Source organism: Pseudochaenichthys georgianus, chromosome 17, assembly GCF_902827115.2.
Source record: "Pseudochaenichthys georgianus chromosome 17, fPseGeo1.2, whole genome shotgun sequence".
In the NCBI taxonomy this organism is placed as follows: domain Eukaryota; kingdom Metazoa; phylum Chordata; class Actinopteri; order Perciformes; family Channichthyidae; genus Pseudochaenichthys; species Pseudochaenichthys georgianus.
In genome coordinates this window covers 27673048-27695019 of record NC_047519.1, presented here as the reverse complement: position 1 = coordinate 27695019, position 21972 = coordinate 27673048, and the positions used below count along the sequence as shown (strand labels likewise).

The 21972-nt window shown below is 38.2% G+C and overlaps 1 protein-coding gene across 3 annotated transcripts in view; it reads right to left on the bottom strand.

Annotated features, from left to right (window-relative positions):
• The window catches only part of sntg1 (syntrophin, gamma 1), a 46321-nt gene that overhangs the window by 7596 nt on the left and 16753 nt on the right, over positions 1–21972 (bottom strand). For all 3 annotated transcript variants that reach the window (XM_071206240.1, XM_034104621.1, XM_034104622.1), the window contains 14 exons: positions 14570–14805; positions 13876–13925; positions 12044–12178; positions 10690–10746; positions 10450–10507; positions 10320–10363; positions 9911–9952; positions 9552–9654; positions 8849–8931; positions 8479–8609; positions 6683–6812; positions 2895–2933; positions 1303–1419; positions 206–277 (listed from right to left, as the gene is read on the bottom strand). In XM_071206240.1, coding sequence (XP_071062341.1) covers positions 206–277; positions 1303–1419; positions 2895–2933; positions 6683–6812; positions 8479–8609; positions 8849–8931; positions 9552–9654; positions 9911–9952; positions 10320–10363; positions 10450–10507; positions 10690–10746; positions 12044–12178; positions 13876–13902 — 1038 coding nt within the window. In that variant the 5' untranslated portion in view covers positions 13903–13925; positions 14570–14805. The remainder of the gene's footprint in view (positions 1–205; positions 278–1302; positions 1420–2894; positions 2934–6682; positions 6813–8478; positions 8610–8848; positions 8932–9551; positions 9655–9910; positions 9953–10319; positions 10364–10449; positions 10508–10689; positions 10747–12043; positions 12179–13875; positions 13926–14569; positions 14806–21972) is intronic.

Here is a 21972-nt window from a genome sequence, read left to right as displayed (position 1 = left end):
TGAACAAAACAATCTGAATCGTTTCATTGTGATTGAAGTAGAACAAATAAATCAGTGAGTTATATAAGTATATACATGTTCTGCTTTGGGTATTATAAAAGCGCTATATAAATCCAATTTATTATTATTATTATTATTATTATATTCTCTCAATGCAATAAGAGTTGCTTCTCCTAATGTTCAATAAATGAAATGGCTGCTTTACCTTTAAAATCTTTGAAATGATCTCATACACAGTGAAGCTTTTCTCGGCTCTGGTCCAGTCCCATGTAGTCACCTGAAAAATATCACATACATTTTATGATTGATTTAAAGAATGGCTTGATTACAGAGGAAGAAAACAGACAACTTGTGAACATCTCAATTGAACAGATCACCATGACGATACTGGCTGATATTTCCACTTTTTACCACAACTACAATTTAAATATTTAGCAACAATGGTTCTTCGATTTCACACAGAAATAACACTGATTCTGGCGATTTAGCTTTGCTTTAATGTTTGTTTTTCTAAACAGAAGATTTACTTTTACAAAAAAAAAAGATATAACCACTAACACAAGATTGTCTGGAATTGCTGTAGTGTAAATGTATCCAAAACAAATAAAAACCCAGACGAGGCGCTATCGTTGCTCTGAAATATGATAGCATTGTGGCTCCTGCACAGGGTAGAGAGAGCCATGTGCAGTTGACTGATCTGAAAATAACAAACCAACAGCATTGTGCGTTGACATGTTCACAAATGACTTGCTTAGCTGTGATTGGACAACCACTGTTCAGGGGATGGGCTTAGCCTTAGGTGATGATTATTGATGAATGGTTGTGACATTTGAGGGAAATATGTTCAAATTGTAGGTAACTCACACGTCTTCAGTCTTAAAGAAGATCGTCACTTCGTCTGCACAAGCAGGCTCTGATATTCCTCCATCCACTCACATTAGCATTTATATCTGCACATTCAAGTCGAGCAGGCGATTCCAGTTTTCTATCAATCTTTTGATCTCCACTACACCATTGACTGCTTATCCCTCTTGTCATAATCACTTAAGTGGCTGGCAGAATGTAAACAGATTTAATGATCATCATCAATCAAGAGGAAGATCAATGTAGCACAAAGGATTATGAGCGAGCTGCTTCCTCCTTTTATTCCTAACAGGAAAGCGTTTTTCTCTCTCAACAATACATTAACATGAAATGAAAAATGTCCCGTGGAGTTGAGCGACACTCAATTCAAACACAGAAGTTTGGTAGTTTAAAGAGGAAGTTAGTACAAAAACAAATACAGATTAAGTGAACACTCACAGGAGGGGCTGAAAACTTGAAGAGTGAGGAACCTCTGAGAGCGAGGAACTTGGGCGAATACATTCGGTCCTGAACGGAGTCCTGCTCCTTCTCCTCAACCCAGCCCATGTAGATAGTCTGTCAAACAGGAAATAAAAAGACGTGATCATGAGGCATAATGAATGTTATAACGGAGATCATAAGCAAAAGTACAACCTGTTTTCATTTGCTTAGATACTGTTGTCTTTGCCTGTGTGTAATTATCTGTTGTCTTTTAATGCCATCAACCTACAGGACTGCAGATGAGCCGATTTGACTCAATCTGGCACATACTGTTTATAAAGTGGACTCATGGTAATCAATGTGTTCCTTAATTAAATGCATATGAACATATAACGATGTGTTAATACTTCTCTCAAATCAAAAGGAATAATTGTTTAAAAGCCTTGAAAACCCATCTTATCAATCCGTTCTCAATCGTGGTCCTACATTACACACATGTTCTGTCAGTGTTTGTAAGAAGTGCCCAGATCTATTCTTAAAGTATCGATACTGCTGATACAAAGCTTTGTTTGTAGCGTCAATGATTAGATCAATAGGATCATTCCCAATTTAAATGCATGGTCTTGCTTTGGATCAAGTTTTGGACTTTTCTTATTGGATGCTGAAGAATCTCTGCCGTTGTTTTGTTTTCTAAATGTGTCGGGTTGTTTTTTGACATAGCAATGATTTCTCAGGGGCTTTAGAGATGAACCATGCATCTATCTTTGGTTTAACAAGTCATGGTGCTGCCTAACACTGATGCAGGAATCATGTAAAAACGAGAAACTCCCTCGTGGGGATTTTAGCCTTTCAGACCATTTACATGCACACAAACCTATAACACACACTACAGGAAAGATACAACCCCAAAAGGATAATAGGGCCTTTTTAATTCAGGGTGATTGCAAGGAGGCGTGTGGCGCAGTGGATAGAGCGTTGGTGTTCGGATCAAGGTTCAAACCCCACTGCAGTCAGCATGTCCTTGTGTCCCTGAGACACTTCACCTCAAATTGCTCCTGTGGGGATTGCCCACAGTATTGAGTATGTAAGGCGCTTTGGATAAAGGCGTCTAACAAGTGACTTGTAATGTCATGTAATTGCAAACAAAGTAGAACGGTTTCTTGCTTTTCTGTTAATGGATGGCAAAACAATCCAGTGAAAGATTTAGGACAAGCATCTCATGCCGCTTCAAAGAATTGTCAAATAAATTAATATGTTTTTGTGCGGCAGAAACCAAAGTAAATAAGAAACAAAGAAACCCCACTGTCGCATTAACTCCCCACGATTAAACTGAAAGAAATGAGACTGTGAACGAACAGACTGAAGGTTGTTTTCTGATTATCTCTCAGTGGATGGACTTTAATGATGCAAACATTCTCCTTGTGTTGCAATAGTTAGCAATATTATACCGTGCCCTTTCTGTGATTGAAAGACCTTGTTATAATCACTTGGGATTAATAAGATGGGGCAAAAACCATATACTGCATATATAATAAAACACACAAAGTCAAGTCATTCAAAGCCTAGAGAAATAAACATCTTAACAAGCAGGAGCTCAAAAAACATCTCACCTGCTGGTTAACTGGAAAATTCCGGTTAATCTTCTTCACCTGTTAAATCCAACAAGAACATCAATAACTCATTAAAATCTCTCTTGCAAACACACATTACTGGTAAAATAAATATTAAACAGTCCCCGGACCCTTTAGGGACTCACAATCAGGGGCAATGTTTATAAGGATGTTAACCACATCACTGCAGGAATAGTGATTCATTTACTCGATGCATGCAAATTACAAAATTAGTCATTTCCACAAGGACCCAAGGCTCGTCCTTTATCCATTTAAAAAAAACATTCTCTCTGTGATAATAAAAGCGGGGGGAAACTACCGAGAGAGCAGTCAGGCTTTAAATTAAAACATTCTGCTCAGATCACAGGTATCACTCGCTCCTAATCCACACCATACTATCAATATCACACTTTTTCTCACGGCAGGACACCAAATCAAGCCATCCATGCCTGCCCACGTCCTTCTACCGAGGCAAGAGTTTCTCACTGAAGTTTCGTCCCACGGAGGAAACAATTACTTTTTTCTGTGGAGGAACTGAAACGAAACGGCACGATAATTGTAGAGATGTGAGCTGGGTGATGGTGGTTTTGTTCAAATTCAGCTGTTTGTGGTCGGGACAAGTCACTGTGACCGCACGGTCTAACTACCTCTGACACAAATAAGAAATGGTCCTGTTGTGTAAGTTACAAACAAAACATGCATCTTGTACTCTATAGAAGAACGTTCACATTGTGTGAAGTACCTGAAGTAAAATGAATACTTACTTTCCAACCCGTACTTTGCTAGTTTTGTACATTATCTCCGGTGCTTGGACTTGACTTTTGTAAAGGGTTAATAAGGGTGAATTGACTCTAACTCCACTACATTAATTTGACGGCGAAAGTTATTGTAGCACAGATGCATCTCCTTGTACAATATAAAGGAAACATCCTTATCAATCCACTGCAGACAACTTTGCTATGTTATGATATGTGCTACTTGCATTGGGACCAATATTAATTCTTTAAGGAATACTAAGGACATGTAAAATAATGCAAGATATGAAAAATGTAGTGAAAAGAAATACATTTCAAAGGATATACGAGATGATATAAAAGCATGTTCCTAACACCACAGTTCTTCCATAGTATTTTGTAACATTTATGCACCTTTCTGTCGAGTTATTGCATAAATGATTTATTTCATTTTACTAATATAAGTCATATTTGGCAAAACATTTGGCACAACAATTTCTTATCTTATCAGATATTTCAAGTTAAAGTGCAGATTTAACATTTATCGAGAGCAAAGAACTCCATCCTCCATCACCACTCAGAAAACTGGAGGCATTTTAATGACAAACAGTTAAATATTTTATTACAAAAACAACTAATTTCAATGTTATGACAGCTATAAAAGAAAGACTAAAACTGCTGTGGAAGCAAAGGATGACCCTACTATTAATGATGTCCTTGATATTCATGTATTTTTAGGAGTTTGTTATTTTTGTCCACTTATACAGTACATCTTATTTGCAAGATTTCCAGTTTAATAAGGAGGGCCCACATTTATTTTCAAGGCTTATCGATGAATATTTAATAGGATTTTGAATTGTTTTGACTTTGTGAAGTCAACCGTTCAGTCTGTCTATTTATTATATGTTGTGTTTTTAATTGTTAAATATTTATTACGTCTTGGTTTAATGTTTTTTTTAACTGATGCATCTTGTCGTTGCACTATCCTGCAAATGTCCCTGCTGTGGGATTAATAGGGGATTATCTTGTATTTTTTATCTCATCTTGAATCAGGTGCAAATTGATAAAGAAAATGTTCCCTCAAATGCATTCCCTACTTTTACAGGTTATTATTTTTAAGGTCTTTGAGGGACCCTGGCTGATCCGCAGCATGAAAAATCAATCAATAATAAAAATCACTTCATTCGTCCCACAGAGGTTTTGTGCAGCAGTAAAATGAAAACACAAAGCACACAAACACACAAAATATAAACAAAAAACATATCATATGACAATTAATGAAATGTCATGTGTGTAAGTGACTCAAAATATGAAATTATAAAGTGTGTTACAATTCGGACTCTGATCTGGGGAATTTAGCTGAAAGCGTATACAAATGTCCTTTGTCAGACAGAAATGTCTCAACAAATACTGGATGGATTGGCAAAGGACTTTGGACAGACATTTATTATCAGTAGAAGATAAATCCCACTGACTTTGGACATCCCCTGGCTTTTCTTAAAGTATCACCATGATGTTGACACTTTTATTTTGACAGTTTTAGTGACATTAATGTCCTTAGGATGAATTGTAATCTCTCTGGCATTTCTTTCACTTTGCATCATCAGGTCCGATACTTTTGTCTACCACCAAATATCTGCAGAACCAATTACATTCTCATCAGCCTCAGTATGTACTCAGCACTCATGAGAAAATGTTAGCATATAACACTCTAAATTAAAATGGTTTACATGACACAATCCACGTGCAAAACATCAGCATATTAGTATGTTGACATTAGCATTTAGCACAGTCTCATCGAGCAGCTAGCATGACTCTAGAATGTTATGCATATCTTTAGACTAGAAGCTCAAATAGCTGCAAAACGACAGATAAACTGAGGCGAAATGTGTGCCTATGCAGGGCTGACATTAGCAGGAAATGCAAAATCCAAAACATCAAATGCAAAGGATGCAGGACAACATTAAATTCAGGTGGCAATAACGAGCACACTTCCATTGAAAAGACCCAAGTAGTTGAACAATAAAATGATAGAAAACAAGGGTAATGATGATTGACATCCCTGATGGTTCAGCCATATCAAAAGCTGTTATTTCCCCCCCATCCATCTGGTTTGCTAGCTCACCCTCCATTGTTGAGGTCATCGTGGCAGTGAGCGATTAGTGTTATGTTAACGTCCCTCACTTCGTCCACGCCAATTAACCAAGCCTCCATTATTCCCCAAGACACACACACACACACACACACACACACACACACACACACACACACACACACACACACCACACACACACACACACACACACACACACACACACACACACACACACACACACACACACACACACACACACACACACACACCACACACACACACACACACACACACACACACACACACACACACACACACACACACACACACACACATGATAATTACTAATCCCCATTCATCACTGGTGCTCACTCCATGTTGTGTTCATATCTTGTGGAGAGCCACAGTCTGGTTGCATATTTGTAGATGGTGGCTGAACAATACCTCTAGAGATTTAACTTTAACTTTGCTACATGGTAACAGACCTAAATATGCTGATTGGTTTGTCAAAGTTAGATTCTTATGAGCCACCAGGACCATTTGTCAACCTGCTGAGCGTAATCTGGAAACACACTTTATTTATAGAGCTAGAAAAAGATGCTCACAACACGAGAAACAATAGAATATTGTTCTTTCTTTTTGTTTGGCTGCCTCATGCAGTAATTATTGTTCAACGTATAATGTTGAATTATAGATAATAAGAGCATGGGTTTGGCTGAAGGGAGTTTGTTGGCAGTTATTGTGACCTTAGGCTCTAGGATATAAGTGAGTACTTACTGGAAGTGTGGAAAGACATTAGTACGGGTCTTCGTTGTGCGGTGACATTTGCAAAGGGACTGTTAAGACGATCCACAAATTGAAAAGGCTTTTGCATTAACTCCCAACCCAACACCTTATTGGTTTACACAGGGGACAGCGAGAGGCGGCAGAGCTAACAAGTGTTATTATTTCATACTCACATTGTGCTTGGTGAGATTGGAAATGTTGCTTGCTATTGCCTGAAGCCAGTCCAAGCAGTCTTCGGCAGTTTGGAACTGAACAACACCACTGCAAACTCCATCCACAGCTACGACCTGGAAAGCATTTTTCCTGAGAGAATTAAGAGAAAAACAAAATGATTACGGGGTAATTTGGTATTTTTCAGCCCATGAACCACCAACAACATACCAAATGTATACATTTTTTATTGTTTTTCGATGTTCAGGGAAGCCATTAGATTATTTTTATGTCAGCAGGGGATGAAAAGCAACTTGCAAAGCCCAGAAGCTACCTTGCAGTATGTTTTTACTCAACTTTGCTTTATTTTCGGGTGGTCAAAGTTATTTTTGCATTCCATTTCATCCCAGCATGTAAGATTTTTGGGCAGTCTCTTTGAAAATTCACTCGGAACACTTCTCATCTAACATCTCAGTAAGAAAGAAGCATTTCATTTCATGTTCATTTCCCAAAATGCTGAAACTATTCCTTTGAACCTGCAATAGCCATTGACCATGTATAAGAAGTGGACTTATGGACGTCACCCATTGGTCTGTGTCTGCTTTGAAACCTTGAGTTTGGAGTTTTTACCCTCACCATGTCTGTTTTTTGACGTGATTGGGTGGAGCACCGTACAAAAGAACACGTCTGAACAAGGACACAAAACATTACAATCAACTTTAATTTAGTGACCAGTCAATCATAGAAGCTAGACAGCATACCCTGACTTATCGTCTGTATTCTTCTAAATGAGATTGTTATTTACAAAATTAACATTATGCTGTATTTCAGACGATTTGAATACAGCAATTGGTGCCATAAAATTGTCAGGATAATGTTTACTAAGATGATAAAACAAGTAAGAAATAGGCACATTTTCTCATACTCTATTAAACAATCTGACTTATTTTGGCAACCAGTGGAGTTTCCCCCTGCTGGCCGTCACAAAATAATCCTGAGGGAAATATCGGGCATTTTAGTATCTTAATGCCCCACTTACTTTGCAAGCTTATTGCTAGAACTGTTTATACGGCTTGGCGCTAAGCAGGTAGTGTAAAGGTTTCCCGAAAGCCTTCTATTGCCTTTTGCTGCCTGATGTTGCAGAAAACAACATTATCAGAGCAGTGGGAGTGAACCGAAATAGTAATGTTGTGGACAGCTAAACAATGCCTTGAAACTAGAAATAAAGTGGAGATGCAATTCTTCAAAACACAACCACATAAAAGATTATTGGGCAAACAAAATGTTTCGTCTGACCTGGTTTAATTCTGATGTAATAAAATGAAGTGAAGTTGATCTTCATTCTGTCATGAAATGAAACTGAACCTATTGCCCTCCACAATGCTAATCAATCTAAAAGCTTATGGTATCCTTTAGCAATTTTCAATTAATGGGCTAAAACATGCCAAACCACAAATGGTCCATTAAGAGTCAATCCACAAGATTACCGTTTCTATCATCCACAGTGTGGCAAAATTAAAATGTATGTAATATTTTTTTTACCGTCATCGTAATGTCTTTTCCTTTAAGCATCCATTATTTAGTAGGTATGTCTTACCGCAGAACTATTTAGCCTATTTAATTGTGTCTAAAGGGATACACTAAGTAGGAGAACTGAATATATTTTTTCAGATGACAGGCTGCTCCATTTATAAAAAAAACCTTTAAGCATTTTACAAAAGATCTCGGCACTAATTCCTGCAGAGCCTTACAGCGAGACACCAGCTCTGCAAGCGAGAACAGACACCAATGACCCTTCAACATGCAACCAGCAGCTCACCTGCAGACGTCAGAGCCCGGGTTGTACTGAGACAGGTGTGAGTGCAGCAGGGGGATGAGGCGCAGGTCCACCCATCTCTTCTCCCAGCGGAGTCCGGGGGACGTGGGCCAGGACGAGCAGGACAGCGTGTCCTGTAGGAAGTGTGAAAAGGAGCTTTTCAATACATTCAACACATCGAGAGTCCTGCTGCTGTTGCTGCTGCTGCAGGTGCACAGGCAAGGCAGAGCGAGGAAAGCTGAATCACCCTCAAGAGATAAAGATAGAGCCTCAGCGAGCAGTGACAGTTACACGGAAACAACTTTCTGGCACTTCTGCAGAGATGGACAGTAGTAGAAACAGTCAGTCAAGAGATGGCTAATAAAAAAAGTACCGTGTTATTAGGATGATAGTTTAAGTGCAGGCCGCTATCGCACAGAGGAGAGGAAGTCCCACTACTCTGGTCGCTGGGGATGCCTGCATGTACAGCAGGGACACACAAACAAACTTCGATAAATCAAAGACATCTAGAGTAACACATACATCTATTTCAAGGTTTCCAACTGCAGTGAATCACAGATAACAACAAAAGTGGGTTGCTTAGTTCTCCTTCGGTGTGGGCTTCTGCTCGGTGCCAATTTGTATTCAGATGACTGGTTGGACGGCCAGTCAACCCGGCCTATATACGCATATGAAAGGATTTTATGAAAGCTTTCATGTCTAAAGGCCGGGGCTGAAGCTTTCCCATGCAAGAGCAATCAATTGCACAACAATGAGCAACGTCAATTCTTTCAGTTTAGTCTTTAGAAATATTTTTGCGAAGATGTGTCCATTTCTCTCTTTTCTCCACCCTCTCTTTAGCAGAATGGCATTTTATTTAGTTGAAACTCCCAATTCTGTAATCGGGAAGCAGCTATATTTAACATTTCTTCTTCTCGAAGTGGCTATTCATCCTCGAGGTTATTGTCACCAGGACAACCAATCCTAGACTGAAATTAATACCAGCTATAAATACTCTTGGTTAATTATTTTGCACTCCGGTTATGGTGATTATAGGCCTATACTTTAATTACAGAGTGCATGTAGAGGTTTCTTACATGTGCAATCCTCACACAGGGATAGTTTGAGAAAGGCAGGAGTCTTCTTAAGAAAAGACACGGTTAGAGTCACTTCTTCCCCAGCATTTCTCAAAACCTGGACCTGCAAGAAAGAAAAAATCACAGGGATATTTTTATTGCAGGCTCAGTCATTTATAAGGGTTTGTGAAGGCTTGCTGTGTGTGCTAACTTCTCACTACGAATTGAGAGCCAACATAACAGATCTACACATCTGTTGTAGGTTCATTTAATACACAAACACTTTACATGTCAAGAAGATACAAAAGTAAGACAAGATAAGCCGTTGAAAGCGCAGTTGCAGTGGAAGAAAAATATGACATAATGAGATGACAGCTTACCACTTCCTCGTGGCGATAACTTCTAACGTTTATTCCATTTATCTGAAAACAACAATAACAGGGTTACCCGAAATAATACCGCTGGCATTGCATCACGCTAACTTCAAAATGATTAATGAGGCGAGCGCAATAACTGTTAAGGCATACGCGCCGAAAACTGTAAACAAGAGAGTCACATTCACAGTTGCCATTAATACAGAGTGTTGACGGCTGGCTTGTGAGTTTTCGCTCTGCATCAGATGAGCTGAGGGAGATGTGGGATTTATTTATTTATGTGCAGGAATACATGTAATAAATGAAGGACTTGAGGTGTGACATTTACCTATAGGCATGCAGTTCTGCGGAGTGGCACATGAATTATTAAAGAGACGGTATGTGTTATTTTGTACGGTGAGATGTGGCATTTTACCTGAAGGATGCCGTCACCGATGAAAAGCAGCCCCGAGAGTTCAGCTGGAAATAAAAAATCACCTTGGTGAGAACAAACTAGGGGAAGGAAATGAACAAGATTGAAAAACTTTCTGTAAAACACAATGTACCTTTTTGTTCTTTTGATATTTTTGAAATCACAACAGGGATTTTATGCTCTGCTCCACCCTAAGGAGATAAGATTACATTACAAAAAGGGATCACAAACACAGAATGAGTTAAAGACACCCAGAGCCATTTTCAGCAAGTCCCTCAGCTAACGTTGTTGTTGAAAATGATCAATAAGCCTCGTTTAGACTTAATTTAAAGCATTCAGGAGGAGCAGCCCAATCAGCTGGGATCTAAATTACCTTGATGCTCAGGCCAAACCCTCCAATTGTCTGCCTCCTGATCGTTACAGTCCTCTCCTGGAACAGATTCAGTTAAGAGACCAGAAATCAGTACAGACGGATGCTCAACCTGAGGGAGCTCTTACAACTAAACAAGAAGGAACGTTTGGTTTTATCAGAACTCAATTTCAATCAAAATAAATAAAATGGTGCAAGAGAAAACCAATACAAATATGTGATGCATCCTTATTTACTTCTGTGGGGTAAAAAATAACAATGACCAGTGGCTTATTTTCCCAATTATAAGTATGCATAGTGGCTCTGATAATTAAATGTTTTCTTTAACTCTACAATCCTTTGTTTGCAAAAATAATGATTTGGAGCAGAATTTACATACATTCATTAGAGCATTACATATGAAAGTGGAGCCATCAGCCGGATAGCGTACCTTAGCATACAGATTGAAAGAGAAGAGGAAACAGCTTGCATGGCTATGACAAATAAAAAGGAAAATAAATCTGCCTACAAGCTAATTAACACGCTTCAGTTTGGGTGCTGACGAAATAATATAATGTGTTAATGAGGAAGTTTAGAGGTGCTAGCATCACAACTCGGAAAATACCAACAAATTAAGACAATTTTTAAGCTTGGATGTGACATTTGGCCTGGTTTCTGTCCAATTCTCTTTGGTCTTCCTTCTACTGAACCGTATGGATCTACGGATCTGCATGGTTTTAAAGATGCACCATTTTTAATTGTGTCAGGTATTTTGGGTTTTACTTATTTTCTAGTCGCAGTAACTGTCTTTTGCTCTAGTATACAAATGTTGATTTAACATCGGGGAAATGGATGCCTGACTGCCTTTCAACACTAACAGTATGGTGCAAACAGCATGACTTCAAGGCTGTCTTTTGAATCTAGGAGTGAATTGATTCTCAGTTTTGAAAAGTCTACACTATTACTTCACTAACATGGTTTAAGGTTTTATTACCGTAGCATGTCTTTGCACTTTACGTCAATTAGTAATAATGTTTGAGAGGACACTTAATTTACCTTTGAAGATTTACCCAGCAACATGTAACTGAATGAATAATGCTTTCTCCAGAGAGGTAATAGTCTCAGAGAATGTATTCATGTGAAGGCAAGTGTGGCTTGAATATAATACACCATGATCCGGTAGGTTAATCACTATTTAATAGCTACATTGATGTATGAGGAATAGATTAAGTGATGTAGATTTGTCATAAAAGCAGTCATTCAGAGTGTCTCTCAGTATCTGTGTGAGGTAACGTTCATGTATTGTACAGCAAATGTAACTCATTTCAATATATAAGCATATACAGTTAGTTATTATAATAAGGACAATGTTACTTACACTTGAATAAAAAGGCTCTCCCGACACACAGATGACATCTTGTTCTTGAATGGTCAGAATATCTTTGGCCAAGTGTAGTCTTATATTAAACGGCTCCTCATTACCTTCTTGCATCAAATAAATCCCATTCTTTTTCTGGGAAACAAAACAGTGAGAGACATCAAATCATTCATCATCCCTCCACGACTAAATTAACTGGCCATGAAATTAAATGTTGTTCCGAATACTCGCTGCAGGATCAACATGAAATCAGGATACAGGGTTTTGACGATGTTTGTCTCTTTCGTTTTTTTTTTACTGTTTTCCTTTTTAATGGTAATGCTGGAACAAATAACCATATTCAGCACTGAGTAATAAACACGCATTTAGAGAAAGGAAAAAAAACACAAGACAACTTCTGATTTATGTTTCAAATAATGAGCAGACCCTCTGAGAAGCAGCTTTTCATCAGTCGTGTGCTTTGTGTACATACACAGAGGAAATTATATCCTCATTTGTTCTACATATAAGGCTGATGGCATATTAAGAACCTTTGAAATGAAGTGGCTGGAACCGAGCTCACCCTCCACATTTGAATTTCCCTTCTTCATACAAGCAAGTGTGAGGAGGACTGTGACTGTTTCCAATTATCCATTTTAATCATGCTAATTCCGCATAAATTTGCATTCTGCATATGCCTCCTCCTCCCAGGCTAATTGCAATGTCTATCCTGTCCTTGACTTCAAAAGGTCTAAAGGAAAGAAGCACCTTCACCTGACAAGACTGCTAATAGAAATAAGAGACACCAGTGTCAGCATCCCTGTCGCCCGGGATACGGCGCTCATCACTTAACAAGAGAAGATGTTTGCACGGTCGCTATTCTTAGACGGAGTATCTCTGCAGGTCAATCTTGAATTAAAGCATGTTCACGGAGCATATTATCTTTCAACCGTAATGAGCAACGTGAAGAAATGGAATTCACATTATTTGGAGTACAGTAATGTGTGTGTGAGAGTCATTATGGGAGCAAAATGAGGGCAGCGGTGCCATAACTGTATATTGCTGGGTCAGAAAGGGCTCACGTGATTCAGCGTTGTTTGAACTTTTGTCTCGCTTGTTTAGTACACAATTGACCTTATCTCTGATCCTATTGCATGATAATCTTTTACTCTCCCTTCCAACCATCCTTTCTATTATCATCTTAATTGTGGATCTGCGAGCTTGCACATGATTGTGTATTTCCTATTTCTTTCCTTAGAAAAAAAGTCCTTCGCTTAGGATATTTCCTTTATATCTTTATACAGGGTTTTTCTTATCTTAAGCAATCATCCTCAAAAGATCCAGCTACCCTGAAACACGAAACAAAACAAACATGGCAGATCATTTTTCATCATGAGAACACAATTGTTCCAAAACAGAGTTTCAGAACAAGCTCATGGAAACTGATGAGCAGCAACAACATCGTATGTATGTTGTCATATTTGTTATATACTTTGTCCTTTAACGGCAAGAAATCTGGTATATATTTAATCTTTTATTTCTTGCCACATTCGTTGTTTCCGTCCTGACACTTTGGATTAAATTGACTAAACCATGTTTTATCTTTGCATATTCATCATGAAGTGTGAACTTTTCTTCCGAAGACCGATTTGTCTGTGTTTTACTTTGATTTAAAAAAAAAATGTAACAATTTATATATTAAAAGTACTCCTTTTAATACAGAAATTGTTACATCGGTGCTCTAGCCGCATGCTTTCAGAGATGTTGTCTCAGGCATTTGAAAATGCCAGAGCTGTTTCTATAATCATTGTCAATTAACTGTCAACATTATCCATTGATTGAATGCCACCAACCTCTTCATTTGAAGTCTTGAAATCCATGTGCTACTACGCAGTGAGGGATACTGCAATGGAGAAAAAGAAGAGTGAGTTAGACTGTGACACGGCCAAAGACTCGCTGCAGCAAAAAAGATACAGCCGATTTCATGTGGCATTATTTATTAGCAGGATGCTTATTTTCATCATCTGCCTTTCTTATACAGAATGTGCAGATGTATGCCTTTTCAAATTGAACTTAACTGTATAGCAATCGTAGGGGGGAAACCGGGGACCATTACACTTTAATGAATCATTTATTAGAAAGGTGACATCCCAGGTATCCTATTAAATGATTTAATATCCAATCCAGAGCCTCCTGAAATGAACTGTGTGTCATATCTGATGCCTTGTCATAGAGATCATAAATCTGGACCACAGTAGGAAACAATAACACAGTAAATCCAACCACAACCTGAGTCTTATTGCTTTAGAAGAAAACACTGCCACTACCAATAAATGGCGCATTCTTTTTAAACTACCGGCTTGCTCTATGCAGACAGGCACACATGTATACAGAATAGAGGAAATGTTATGCGAGAGCCTCATTTACATAAACCGGTTCCACTCAGTTTTAATCAGACATGACTGACACTTCCCTCAACATCAACAAAAGCAGCGCAAAAATGGCTCCACTTGAATTATAGAACCTGCAGAGGGAGTCGAGACGTACCTCAGCAGAAAGGCCCCCAGCGCGTTGTACGGAGAGATCTAGCCATCAAGCGTCGAGCTGATCTCTGATCTGAGCCGAAGCAGAGGGTCTTCTCGAATCATGGCTGTCAGACCCGGCTGGTTGGAGATCAGCAGACACCGCTGCTGGCCGGCCGTGGGAGTGGACGAGCTGAAGAGCAGAATGAGGCGATGGCGTAGTGAGGTTTCACTCCTGGCAATCCCTGATGGGTGTCCAAGCTGCAGCAACAGGAGGAGGAAGCCGTTTTTAGGTTTCATTCTGATATTCAACCCATTTGAAAGAGAGGAGATACTGTTCGACACAACAACAACAAAAAATGTCTTCAACTCAAGCTCAAAATGAGAGCTGATTGTTGTTGTTTGAATGCTTATGACTGAAGCAATCTACAGTTATCAGCAACAAAGATGTCAGCGTTGTCAATAATACCACTGCAAGTTGAATCAGAATCGCAGCTTTATTCCCAAATAAACAGCTAGTTAAAAAAGGGATTCAAAAGAAATCTGGAAACAGTGAATCCCATTCTTCAGCTATGTCGAAGCATCCTCTCCAACGCCTCACACGTACAAACCTGTGGGATTGTTTGCTTGAATGCCAAATGCAATTAAGTCATATTCTTCTATTTCTGCACTCTAAAAACGAATTCAGGCGACCTTTCACCTCCACTTAATTAAATGCATGGTTGCAAGATAAAAATGTGAGTTAATTGATTTAGATGAACATTTTAAGTTGCAAACATTAATTTATAAGTTGTGTTGACGTAATAATGTTGGTAATTACATCGACTTAATATTGTGTGTAATTTGAACTCTGATTTCTGTGTTAATTGACTTAAAACTAAATTCAAGTTGTAGTAAGTAATGCAATTGGCTTGATAACTTAATTGTTCTCCACCTTGAGTTAAGGATTTCAAGTCCACTCCCACTTAACATCCCTGGACAAGTTCCCACAGTTAAGACAAATAGAATTATACAAAGGACATTTTAAGGTGAGTGTTATCTTTTGTCATTCAAATAAGTAGATAGCCTTGTAGTTGCACTGTATAGCCACATTTCTGTTTGACCAAAATTAGGAGCCTTTGAACTGTGAATAGTTCTGTGAGAGGATACAAAGTAGTAGAGGCTACTGTGAGAGTACAAATACTTTGGTTTCATTTAATTTCAAACTTTTATTTATACAGATAAAATCCCATTGAGATCATTGATCTCTTTTTCAAGGGAGACCTGCTCAAGTAGTTCCACATGAAACGTAAAAACATAAATAGAACAACAAAAGGACATCATACAGCATCATTTACAAAATTATCCACATAAACAGGTACCAATAGCTTCCAATTGAGTAGCATCCAACCGAGCTTTAAAAACATTTAGTGGCACCAGATTGTTCAGTTTCCATTTAATTTGCAGACTATTCCAAGACAGAGGAGCTGCGCATCTAAAAGATGTCTTCCCTAAGACAGTCCTAGCAGTTGGCACATTTAATAAAACCACAGCATTCGATCTCAGGCAGTAGCCACTTACAATTCTCCGTGAGATCAAGGAGCAGATATAAGATGGAAGTTTCCCTAACATGGCTTTGTATATGAAAATGTACCAGTGACTGAGCCTCCGTACAGTTAGTGAAAGCAAACCAGCCCTTGCATACAGGGTACAGTGATGGGTTAATGCTTTACAGTTAGTCACACATCTCAGTGCACTGTGATACGCAGCATCTAACTTGACCAGGCAATGGGCAGGTGCATTCATATAGACCAGATCCCCATAGTCCAGCACAGGTAAAAAGAGAAACAGGACTTGTTTCTGAAAAAGAACCCTAGCCTAACCCTCAGTTTTTTTAGCAGGTTACTATTGTGATATCGCTTTTTATTCAAAATGAATCTCGGTGAAGCAGATCAAGGACATGCTTCTTGAGGTAGGATCGTTATTTAGAGTTGTCATTGAAATGCAAGTTGTTGGCAGTCACCCATTCAGAATATATTCATTTAGGTAATTTCTCTTTTTTTCCTTTTTCAAAAATAGCACAATACAATTGAAGTACGCAGAGAACTATAGCCATCCACTGCCTTGTCGTGTACCTTGGAGAAAAGGAAGAGGACCTTTTCAAGGAGATTAGCGGCGTAATTAAAAATCTTGAAATAAAATAAAATCCATGGGCACAGTGCTCTCTGACAAAAGCACTGCTCTCTGTCAGCTACATTTTGAAGCATATTGCACTTGTGGCCACGCCCCAATCAATAATATCTTAGCAACGTTCAGCATGGATAGGTGTTGACAGCAATGGCATGGGAAAAGGATTGTGTAACATTTGAAAAGTGGCTTCTGCTCTTCTCTTAACCAGTTCACATATTGTATGGAACCTGCAAAAAAGATGAGAAGGTACACTGAAACTTGCACGGTTGTGATTGACAAAATCTGTTCACATGCATTTAAACACTAGTAGGCAAAGTACTCAAAAGCACCTCTGTGTGTCTTCAGGACCACGTTGCCATGACGACACACACATGCAGACTCAATAGGTGAAAACAATTATACCAGCGTTGCTTTAGCAGCTGGTAATAATGGCTCTGAATTCGCTAATCAATCAATCAATGTTTATTTATATAGCCCAATATCACAAATGTTACATTTGTCTCAGTGGTCTTCACAGTTTGTACAGAATATCAGTATGACAATACGACAGTGTTAAGAGTGACAGTTTAAAAAGTATGCATTACCTAATTCATTATCTCTGATGCGCTAACCTATTATTTAATGTGCTTCAAAAGGACATGAATATCGCCTTCATCAGTGACCGGTCCACCCCAGGGTCTGACCATACGATGGCAGCCATCGTGGTCGAGGGAAACAAATGAATGAGCATTCTGCGTTAAATGTGTTCATACTGTTTGAAATAATGACTGTCGGCAGTGTAAACGTCTTTGTTACATCTTTTGTAAAATGGATGTGTGTGATCTGCAGATTGGTGGCCATTGAGAGTTTGTTTCTGTAGTTTTACAAACACTTTACAGATTTTACGTATTTGGCACTGGTTTTAAATATGCAAAGGCCTCTAACTTCGATGTGATGGCAGCATGTATTTGCTGTGTCCCCATGTCCCATGGTAATATGGCTAATGTGTTTATTTATTATTTGTGGGGAAATTTACATTTGTGTTATTTATCTTTTTTTTCAAGATTGAAATGAAGCTCAGCGCAAGTTCTTTCAGGAAGACTGGGTGTACATTCACTCCGCAGCTGCATATAATCAGCTCACCACAGGCGTTCTCTTTAACCTATTAATTCACCTCATTCTCCAGCAGCCAATCAACGCGCTGCAGCCAAACTATAACATGGTTCTCCTCTCTCCTGCAGTCAGCTGTGATTTCAGGTGTTCATGCACCTTATCATATGGCATGTGTCAATAAATGTTCAAACTAAATGAAGTCTCTCCTGATTGAAACATCATGTGTTGAAATAAACAACTGCAGTTCAAAATAAAAGTGAATTGCCTAATATTTTTGTTGTGGAATCAATTAATTTATTTCTTTAAAGGCAAAAACATGAAAAAGCTAAGAATACAATATATTTGGAGCAACTTAATTTATAAATGGTTGTCAACTTAAAAACGTGTGTTCATAATGATGGTAATTAAGTACATACAACTTAAAATTCCTTTGAAATCATGTAGTAAAACTAGTTGGAACAACTTAATCTTTTGAGTAATCAACTTGAAAACGTGTGTTTATAATACCAATTATTAAGTAAGTGGTAATTAAAAACACCTCTGATTGTAGAGGAAAAGCCTTCTCCCCTAACTCAAATAACTTTGTTGCTTTAAGACAATTTCATTAGAAGTTGTCTTAACTCAATAAACATCGATGAAAACTGTTGCGTTGATTTTCTTTGTTGAGCCAAGGCATTTGTTTTTAGAGTGTGTATGCCGAGTAAAAATGACTCTTTTAAAGTGTTTATTACATTCAAAAGCGCCCCCTTGAGAAGTTGTCTTCATTAGAGAGCATTGTTGGCTCAAAGCCAGCTTCTTGTTGAGCATTGCCACTATGATCATTGTGCTTTAGGAGTAAAAAAACGTATAAAAGTATATCCAATTCAAGCTTTATTTCATGCAATAATCATTGACTAGTACTACTGATTACAGTAACCGTAGTTTATTGACGTTTCCATCAACTGCAAAAGCACAAGAAGTCTAACAATGAGCCAATTTATCGGTTCCTGACAGATCGATAATATTTATGACAATTGTCGTTTTACGGAGAAAAAGGCCATAAATCAGTCCAGCTTCCTATTATAATCGGCTTTATTGTGTCTTATCTGATTCGCTATAATTAGGGTCAGAGCTGTAGTTCAGACAAAACAAGCAAGCTGAAGACGTCACCTTGAGCTGTGAATAAATGTGATGGGTATTTCTATAACAATTATGGGACATTTTATAGATTAAACCACTGACCAATCAATCAACTGATTCGCTAAGAGTTCTGCATGTAATGATCCATACTAAGATAGATGGCTTCTAGATAGTTTACTGACATTCCTATTAGGTTGTGTATTATTTATATGATCATGTATATGAAAAAGAATGAGCGATACTACTGAGAAAGCTATTATTGATATGCATTTAAAAATATATGTGGTGTGTTTCCATGTATTTTGTATCTATTCTTTATCTATTTCTTTTTTTTTCAGGGATTTATGTTTGAAGTTTTATTGACTTAAGAAAATCCAATATGAAATACGGGATCACCGTTTTCTCCGCCTGCCGCCACACTCCACATCGAGCTGTCGGACCGGAGATGAGTCAGCTCTGTAATGGATGTAAGAGAAATCCTGACATCATTTGTGGAGCTGCTTTTAAAAATTAATGTCTTCACGTGGTCAGCTGAAAAATGTGTCTGCCGCTGTGATATGAACACTTTGTCTTAGCAGGCGCCCTCCTGAACATCCTCCCAGGCGCCGCCACTTCCCCTTCTTATTTTTTATTGTGTGAGAATCCAGATTAAATTGGCCGAACCTTTTGTGCTTTTTAAGTCGAGTCAGCGCATAACCACGCCATCAGATACTTCCAATCCTGACCATTTGCAGAGCAATGTTTTTCAAATAAAGCTCTTGTGTTTGACACAATGCAGGAAACAGAGAGAGAGAGGATCAGATTGCCTGGATGATGTGGAGATTGTAATGTGACATCTCCATCTCTTAGACCGGAGGACAGCTGCGGCCCGTTCAGGATGATGGATGATCGTCTGGGCGCAGGTGCAGCAGCTGCCTGCAGAGTGCTCCTGCAAATGTAGTTTTACTACGCGAAAAATTGAGATGGGTTTCACTTACTGTACTGTTCACTTGTTCTACGACCTGGAACATATGGTGCCAGGGAGTGCAGCGTTTTAATTTTGCGATGGATGATAGCAGATATTAGGTTACTTAAATGTTATGGTCTCCCCGAAAAGAGTCCTGCTCATAGTCAACAGCGTTTCATAGGACCTGTTCAGTTTATGTTAGAAAACCAGTGTAGTCGGATGTCTGTGCACACGTTCTTGTGTGTGGTCTGTATCTTTTAAACCTCTCTGTAAAAAACAAAGGTAAAGAATACTAATTATGATTACTTGTCTTTTTATTTATGTTGCTATCTTGAGAGGACGATCCAACATTTAAGTATTTTGTTTTATCCATTATGGCAATTGTTTACCTTCCAACAAATAAACTTCTGGAGGCAAACTTCTGGGTACTTTTTTGAGGATGTTTGGGCTTATTTTCTTGTATATTTTCAGCTTTGAAGACTTATCTACTATTTAAATAGATAAGAAATAAACAATTGCATTTCATCTGAATCTGATAGTGCTTAATTGTTTTGCATATGTTTTAAAGGTTAAAGAATTTAGTTGGTTTGTTCATTTGCTGTGACAATATTATATAATAGTTTTTAGCTTCTTTTTAAATATCCATAGTTATATTCATGTCGGGGTTCAAATCCAGCCAGGGACCGTTTCTTGTGTATGATCCCCTCCGTCCCTAAAACATCTTCCAAAAAAAGAGTGTTGCTTGAATGTTGCTTTACATGTTGGTCTTCTTTGTGTTTCAAACTTGGGAGCTTAAGTTCTGTGTTTGCTTTAGGTACAGTAGGTGCATTGTAGAAATGCATTTTAAATGATTTTTTTAATTAAAGTGCAGGTGCAGTGATCTGTTGTCTCAGGGGTACATATGGACTATTCACAGATAAATGAGTGGCAAAAAAAACGTTTTCTCAATTCAACACTCGGTGCAGCTAACAACTGCTTTCATCACTGATTAATGTGAGAACGATTTCCTATAATCGGTTGAGGCTTTGATCTACAACATGTCGGAAAATGGTGAAAAATGTTGATACTATATTCCCAGAGCCCGAGGTGACATGGACAGATTGCTTTTTTCATGACCAATACTTCAAAAATACACAAGTAACTGACATGGAAGAAAAGCAGGAAATATTTCATTTAAGAAGTGATTTTGGCAATTACAAACGCTCAAATGATAATAATAATGTTCATTATTTATTAATCCGTCTTTTATTTTCTAATCTCATCATTCAACATAAGATGTGAGGGATAAAAATGTCCATCAAAAGAGCCCAGAGATGCATCTTAAAATATCCTCTTATGTAAAGACAAACAGTCTTGAACCAAAGAAATGTTAAGATACATTGAAAAGCATGAAATCCTCCGATTTAAGTAACTGGACAGACTAAGTGCTTTTTTCCCCTTTGATTATCAAAATTCTTGTCGATTACATTTCGGTTGCTGTCCATTTCAGCTGTCCATGGTTTTAATTTGAAGAAGAGTGCTTAAGGGAGTTTGGTTTGCAGGTTCCTATTCACCTGACAAATGAATAAACTAATTGTGTCAGTCCACTCCTGCTGTGCTCACCTCGTGTAAAGAGGCAGCTGTTTCAACCGTTTTGTATGTACAGAGCACATTATGTATTCAACAGGGGCCGTTTAGCATGCCGCTAGAGATGCTTCTTCTTCCTTCATCAGCTTGAGTTCAAGATGGATCATTAATGCAAGACAGAAAGAGTATCTCATAATGTTTTCAATTCTTCAAGTCAAGTAAGTCAAGAACTGAGCACCAGCAAAAGCTAGATGAGGGGTTGCCAAAGCTTCACAGATGGTCGCGATGCTTCACGACTTAGAGGGGTTTAAGACAACTTTTCTGGGAAGAAAACTGAGGAAATTGGTTTTTATTTATAGTTAAGATTACTATGTAAGATTATAAACTGTTTAGTGCACAGTTAACATCTGAACATAACTTCTATATTCCCAAGCCTTTCCTCTCTGTTAAACAGTCTCTTCTGTCATTAGAAAAGTAAGCAGTTAAAACAACTATAGAACTAATTCAACAATGGCTAAGCGTCAGGAAGAAGAACA